We start from the raw sequence: 7,561 nt of genomic DNA on the forward strand, positions 1-7,561 counted from the left end.
TTCAGTGTGAGGTGTTTTCGTGTGCTATTAGTGGTAAGTGTTTTGTTCGTCCATTAGGCCGAGCAGCTGTGGTTTGACCGTGATGTTCTGATCATTAACCGCGCACCCCCCAGTTAACCCGCGGCTCCGCCCCGCGCCATTTATTGTCTCGGCGCGCCCTAATCGTCGCGCTGTGACGTAACCCCCCCCCCGCTGTAGGGGGGGGGGGGTCACTCAGAGATGGCACTGCTCCGGTAGACACGCGACTGGTTATGCATTGCTGTCCGAACCCCGGTTATTAACGCTTGCGTAAACCGGGGTGTGTGTACCGTGATAAAATGTTGCAGTTGCTAGCTGACTGTCAACTTGGTGGCCTTGAGACAGCTGATTGGTTTAGGTGGCCTTGAGCAGCCTAGTGTGATATCCAAACCAGTTTGTGTAATATCCAAACTGCTGGAAAAAGTACTTGCTAGTGAACTTCAGCTGTTTATTTAACTTCATTCGCCAAAATTGTGGGAATGCCAATGGTACGGTATTCTCATCTGACTAATTTGACCGTTGAAATCAGTGACCTGACCTGACCTGACCTGACCTGACCTCTTTCCCCCGCAGCTGCCGGGTGACATATCGCCGCTGGGCGCCCCCGGGCAGCGCGAGAGCCGCCATGTCAACATTATCGAGGTGGGGGACGAGGGTGCCGGAGTCACCGTCACTCATATGTCGGTGGGGGGTCGTGGGCTGGCGCAGCAGCCGACAGAAGAGCCCATCGTCGTCGAACCCGAGGATGATGTGAGTAGGGGAGAGAGGGGGAGAGAAAGAGAGAGCGAGAGAGAGAGAGAGCATGGGAGCTGTTTGTTACTAGCAGCAGAGACGAGAGGGTAGGTCGGCTGTGTCACAATTGAGATAGTTGGCCTTTGACGGAAACGATACCTGTGCATTCCTCCAATGTATAACAATGATTGATTTCAGTACTGCCGAGTAATGTCGTGTTTGCAATGCATTGTCAGTTGCCGTGATGCCCACTGGCTTCAGTAGTTACCGCGTCTCAAACGTGAAAGCCCACGACCTTCAACATACTGGCCATAATCTATAAAAGCCTCTGTTAATTATTAGTTTGTCTCCGAGCCCATCAGTATCCCATCAAATAAGCCACTGGCCCGTGGCGAATGGGGTGTTTTAACGGGCGGCTACTGCAGACCAATATTTCATTGGAACTGTACTCCCCGCGGCAGGGGTGCGGTCCCGGGAGACTGAAGAAGAGATATACCCCCCCCCCCCCGTAATACAGCTGTCCAGCCCTGGGCCGCCCTTCTCCAGTCTGGTCAGCAGTGCAGAATGGTTTGGGGAGGAGTTGGTACGGCCCGGTCGACCTTGGGAAGTCCCGCTCTGATAGATACCCAGAGGGGGGTTGTAACTCATCGTACCGTGCCGTCCGCCGCCAGGATGTAAATGAGCTGTAAATGAGGGGGGCTTGTGAACACCGCTGATCTGAACTCATGCCAGGTCTGTTGTGTAAGCAATCGTCCCAGTACCCGTTAGACTAGTGCCACCAGCTTAGTGGTTTCCCGACAGAAACATATGCAACTGGCTGGAACGAGTCCAGTGTAGCAACCCGGGTGACATTGCTTTGTTGATTTGCACTTGCTAATGAAGGCTAACGAAAGGAGATTCGATCTTTTCATTTGTGCCAAGGTCTGTCATATGAATGACAGACGTCCCTCAATGGGTTGATTGGTGTTGATAGTGTCAATGCAATCGGACCCTGTTTTGATCATTACGGCTAACGACAATGGTTGATCCGCGCCGCTTGGGACAGCCTGCAGCTGCAGTTGACATTTCAAATGGCATCATTGATAGGTGTTGCTACACTGCTGCTGGTTTGTACCACTTGTTTCTCAATGTTATGTTAATATTTTTTGTAATGTTAATAGTATATCAGTATGATGTAAGCTAATTCTAGACCACTTATCTGCCAACTTTCGCTCTTTTCGGGTTATTTTGTGTCCCTGTGCAGTATTTTTCTGATTACTTCATCTCAGGCTTTACATTATCCTCGCTCAACGGCCAATGATCCGGCATTACCAACCCTGACCCCCGCTAGTCCTCATTGTAACCCCTTTTCCCTTATGACCCTCTGTGACTTCCCTCTGACCCCTTTGACCTGCCCTATTCCCCTGTAAGCCAGCCTCCGATGGTGCCCCTGCGGCCGAGCCGCCGCTCTGACCCCCATACTGACCGCTCTGACCCGACTGACCTGCCCCCCCCCCCCCCCAGGAGCCTCCGATGGTGCCTCTGCGGCCGAGCCGCCGCGCCACGGCCGTCGAGTACCGTGACTCGGCCTACGAGTCACACCGAGTCTCCCAGCTCAGCGGTATGACTCTGGACAACTTCAGGATGATCGCCGTGCTGGGACGCGGACACTTCGGAAAGGTGGGAATGGGAGGGAAACGGACTGGACACAGAGGGGATGGGAGAAACAGAGGGCAGAATACATCGAAAACTGAGCTGAGGAGCGGCTGGGATATAATACATTGGGTGATGTTTGTCTGATAAATAAATGCCAAAGAACGAGTGAAAAGGGGTGTCGAGAACCAGACTTTGGACTGGGGTCCAAAGACTCGATAAATATTATGTCATCAACTGATTTCGTCTCAAACCCTCCACTTAGTGTCTGGAATCGGTCAGGAAACCGTTCGCTTCTCAATGTTCAATGGAATGCTCTGGATGCAAGCAGAGTTTTTATTCAATTCATACGATTCTGTTGTCTCTGGTTTGTTTTCACCTCCTAACCAACCCGTTCTGGACAGGTGATTCCAGTACCGCAACACGGGCGAGTACTACGGACTGGTATCACTAATCCCCCCCCCCCCTCCACAGGTGATTCTGACTCAGTACCGCAACACGGGCGAGTACTACGGGCTGATACACTAACCCCCCCCCCCCTCCACAGGTGATTCTGACTCAGTACCGCAACACGGGCGAGTACTACGGGCTGATACACTAACCCCCCCCCCTCCACAGGTGATTCTGACTCAGTACCGCAACACGGGCGAGTACTACGCCATCAAGGCGCTGAAGAAGGCCGACATCATCTCCCGCGACGAGGTGGAGTCGCTGCTGGCGGAGAAGCGCATCTTCGAGGTGGCCAACTCTGTACGGCACCCGTTCCTGGTCAACCTGTTCAGCTGCTTCCAGACTGAGGTACGGAACACCGGGGAGGAAGAGAGAGAGAGAGGGAGGAAGTGGGCAGGAAGGTGGTTGAAAGGGATAGAGACGTATCACGTAGGCTCAAGATCAAAGATAGCTAGGTTAAGGTTTGCTTGTGAGGGATAGGTGTAAATTCTAACGTGTAGAAAAAAACGCATGGTGCGATAGATGAGATAATTTTCCACGATATATGGGGCCTAACAAAGGGATGTAATAAGAAAATCAAAATATTCGTGAGTTCCATGACGCACAGTGCGAGCGGGGAGCGTTCCGAGCTCGCCAGTGCTCCGCACACTGATCCGTCTGATCAATGTCCAACTCTTGGCCGTCATGGCCCGTTTGAGAGCCGCAGCCTGGACTAGGAGTGTACCCTGTCCAGTGTCTGGTCTGTTTCGGGACGGGGTATACTCTGTTGCTGTGACCGTATTTTGTGCTAATGAGACACTGGTTAAACGGGAGGCAAATGGGGGCGCTGACAGCAGCTCGCAGCCAGTGGGTGGGAGATGGCTCTGCGAACACCCTAGTCTGGTTCGGTCCGTCGACTGCGTGTTCGTGTTTCACACCCCTGTATAAGGAATACGAATCAGTTATACCATTCCGGCAGTTGTCTAGACTATCACGCTTTCGCGGAGCCAGCTGTCTTAGCTATAGCAGTTACACAAAGTTCGAGATAAGTCAGTGAAGTTTTTCTCTGGTACGTGATTTTGTGATTTGATAATGAAGTATGTTGCCTCCTCCCTGTCTATCCATTACAGAGTCACGTGTGTTTTGTGATGGAGTAACTGTACCCCTATTTCAGAGTCACGCGTGTTTTGTGATGGAGTAACTGTACCCCTGTCCACAGAGTCACGTGTGTTTTGTGATGGAGTACGCGGCCGGTGGTGACCTGATGATGCACATCCACTCTGACGTGTTCACCGAGCCACGCGCCGTGTTCTACGCTGCCTGCGTGGTGCTTGGCCTGCAGTACCTGCACGAAAACAAAATCATTTACCGGTAGGTGACACTCACCGCGGATTCTGGTCTCGTATCTCTCCTGCCACCGCCCTCACCTGTATCCTAGTCCAGTATTATGTTGTATTCCAGTTCCATTCACTAATTCCACCTTGCTTTCTTGGTCAGCCCCAGTTCAAGCTGTTGCCCTTTCTCTAGCTCATAGTCATATTTCTAGCCTACATTCTTGCCCTTTCATTAGCCCTAGCGCTCGTACTCGCCCTTCCTGTTCTCTTTTCCTCGCCTTCCTCGGTCCTCGCTCTGGACCGCAGCCGCAGCCGGGCTGGATAGTGGACAATTTTTAAGGTTAATCACCGCCCTAGTGGCGTTGTTTCATGTATACGAGGCTGTTTCATCATGCAGGTCTGCGTGTACTGGCACGTGCCACTGAAATCCGACCTTGAGCTTTAACCCCTCCCCCACCCCCGTGTGCCGCTCCTCCGACCGGATGGGATTATCCCCCCTCCCTCCCCCACCCACTGTAGATTATCCCCGGCTCAGACGGGATCAGTGCCGTGTTGGGAGTGAATGTGTGTGGAGTTATGCGTACGGCTCAGACAGTAGCTGCAGCTGGTTAACGATGGGATTTTCAGTGTGAGATAGGACTGAGTATTTGCATGAAACCTAAGGTCGTTGGTAAGCATTATTGGGCTTTAGTGATCACTGATCATCATCGTCCCTCCATTTTATTAGCACGATTATGTTCCTTTGATTATTTTGCGCCCATTAGTTTTTTTTTTTGTAAGCGGGTGCGTTTAACACCAAAATTGCAGCAGAATTAACCGATCTCCTAGACGAATGCCTTACTGTTTTTTACACTGCTCCCATCTCAGCTGAAGAAGATGTCTGGTTCTTGTATCGTTTCTATCAATGCTACCTGAACTGACCTGACCTGACCCGCCTTTCTCTCCCTCTTCAGTGACCTGAAGCTGGACAACCTGCTTCTCGACACGGACGGCTACGTCAAAATCGCCGACTTCGGTCTCTGTAAGGAAGGTATGGGCTACGGCGACCGTACGGGCACCTTCTGCGGCACGCCAGAGTTCCTGGCGCCCGAGGTGCTCACCGAACAGACGTACACGCGCGCCGTCGACTGGTGGGGGCTGGGGGTGCTCATCTTCGAGATGCTGGTCGGCGAGTCTCCGTTCCCGGGAGATGACGAGGAGGAGGTGTTCGACAGTATCGTCAACGACGAGCTCAGATACCCGCGCTTCCTGTCGCTGCAGGCCATCGCCATCATGCGCCGGGTGAGTGCTGGGTACTGCGGTACTGGGTACTGGGGGGAGTGTTTGGTACTGGGTACTAGGGGTGGGTACTGGGTACTATACGCTTCCTGTCGCTGCAGGCCATCGCCATCATGCGCCGGGTGAGTATTCAGGAGAGCGAAGCTGGGTGATGTAGGCAGAGCCATCTGTTGGGGCAGAGTATAAATTGTATTACACGTGGCCACTAGATGCAAGCGATTAGCGGAGTGCTTTTTTGGCAGCGATGTTGGAGGCATTCAGTGAATTAAACTGAGGTCTGAGAGAAGCTCCATGAGTGTAACATTTGTTTCTGTTCGTATATTACATCAAGCTGTGTGTTCCATCAAGCATATGAAAGTATCACGCTATCATTTCGTATATCAATTGTTTATCCCGGCGTATTGTATTTAGTTGTCTATCTAGACATCGTCTTTATCTGCCTTCTCCCCTCGTGACCCACCCATGACACCCCCCCTCTCCCCCTCCCCTCCGTCAGCTGTTGCGTAAGAACCCGGAGCGCCGTCTGGGTGCCAGCGAGCGAGACGCCGAGGATGTCAAGAAGCAGACCTTCTTCAGCGGAGTCGACTGGGAGGAGCTGCTCGCGCGACGCGTCCGGCCGCCCTTCGTGCCCACCATCGTGAGTGGAAGAGGGGGAGGTGCTAGGGGTGTAGCTCGTACCGGTTTCATGTCGGATGAGTGGGCCTTAGTACTTGACATGCTATTGTTTTGCTACCCTTTCTCTTTAGCTCTCTGCTGGTTTACATAGTTTACAATGCATTTACAAATACAGACTGTTGCGTAGTTATTCATTTCACACTTTGCTTATGTCCACCGCTGCTTCATTTCTTTGTTTAAATCTTACCATCTTGTTACAAGTTGACATTCATGGGCAAACCTCGATATTTTGACAAAATTTAGATAATGTGCCACCTCCAGTCTCTAACACCCCCCCCCCCCCTCTCTCGTCCCCACAGAAAAGCGTCGAGGACGTGTCCAACTTTGACGAGGAGTTTACCTCGGAGCGGGCCGTCCTGACGCCGCCCAAGGAGGCGCGCGTGCTGACCGGACCCGACCAGGCGCTGTTCCGCGACTTCACCTACACGGCCGACTGGTGCTAGCTGACCGAGGGGACTCGGCTGAGGCGAGCCGGGGACTGGGGGGCTCAGCCGGGCTGGGGTAGTACTTCCCTGCCGGGCTGGGGAGGGCTGTCCGACGGGCTGGGTAGGGCTGCCCTGCCGGGCTGGGGCTGATGGCTTGGTGGCTGAGGTCTCTAAGCCCGCTGGGCCCGAGATAGCCCTGAAAGTCTGACAAGCAGCTGTTGCTAGGGCTGTCCCGCCAGGCTGGGCGCAAAGCTCGATAGGCTAAGCTCTGCCGCCGGTGGGAACTGCGCCTAGACTGCCAGGCTCCGACTGCTCTTTCGAAGGCTTGGGGTGTCTCCAGCGCCACCTAGACTGCCGACCTACCGACGCCTTCTAAAAGTCAGCCACCACAGTGCATGAGACGGACGGAAGACGGGAAGACGGACTGCAAGACGGAGACGGATAGACGGATAGACGAGACGGCGACAGTGTTGAATAGTGAGATCGTGATATGGACAGAACACACACGTGTTGAAAGACTTGGATCCCACAGTGTTCACGGACAGACTGATGAAGACAAGTGTTTTACGTTGGACTCGCAAAGACGCTCGCACGGGGGAAGAGCGTAGGCGCCAGCGATGAGGACGCCATCTGTTGTAGAGAAGCTTGATGATGACAGACTCAGACAGACCTTTGGACTGGCTCGAGGGGCGTCTTCAAATGGACAGTTGGACGCTTTCGGACCGATCCATTCGTCCTAGGACAGTTGAAGCGCATTGGAAGGGCTCGATTTCAGGCGCCGTAAATCGACAGTGTGATCAGACTGGTCGAGGGGGCGCTGAGGGCGCAGCCCGGTGGCAGTCCCGGCTCACAGCGGCGTCAAACCCCAGCCCGGGAGTCCCCATTGACTGTGCTGACGGCGGGGGCGGATCGACCCCCCCCCCCCCCCGGATAGAGGGGTGCGAAATGAAGGCAGACTGGTGGCAAATGTGCTTGTTAATGCTGAGAGCGCGCGACGCTGCGCCGCCGCGCCGCGACGACGGCGACGTCTATTTTGTG

At 53.7% G+C, this 7,561-nt stretch overlaps 1 protein-coding gene across 7 annotated transcripts in view; it reads left to right on the forward strand.

Annotated features, from left to right (window-relative positions):
• The window catches only part of LOC122393556 (serine/threonine-protein kinase N-like), a 130,646-nt gene extending 123,871 nt beyond the window's left edge, over positions 1-6,775 (forward strand). For all 7 annotated transcript variants that reach the window (XM_043389731.1, XM_043389733.1, XM_043389732.1 and 4 more), the window contains 7 exons: positions 592-768; positions 2,254-2,409; positions 3,001-3,180; positions 4,031-4,182; positions 5,099-5,426; positions 5,920-6,060; positions 6,398-6,775. In XM_043389731.1, the coding sequence (XP_043245666.1) occupies positions 592-768; positions 2,254-2,409; positions 3,001-3,180; positions 4,031-4,182; positions 5,099-5,426; positions 5,920-6,060; positions 6,398-6,541 (1,278 nt within the window). In that variant the 3' untranslated portion in view covers positions 6,542-6,775. The remainder of the gene's footprint in view (positions 1-591; positions 769-2,253; positions 2,410-3,000; positions 3,181-4,030; positions 4,183-5,098; positions 5,427-5,919; positions 6,061-6,397) is intronic.
• The last annotated feature ends 786 nt before the right edge of the window (positions 6,776-7,561 follow it).

The sequence above is a fragment of the Amphibalanus amphitrite genome, unplaced genomic scaffold, assembly GCF_019059575.1.
Source record: "Amphibalanus amphitrite isolate SeventyFive unplaced genomic scaffold, NRLGWU_Aamphi_draft 000542F_arrow, whole genome shotgun sequence".
NCBI classification, from domain to species: Eukaryota; Metazoa; Arthropoda; class Thecostraca; order Balanomorpha; family Balanidae; genus Amphibalanus; species Amphibalanus amphitrite.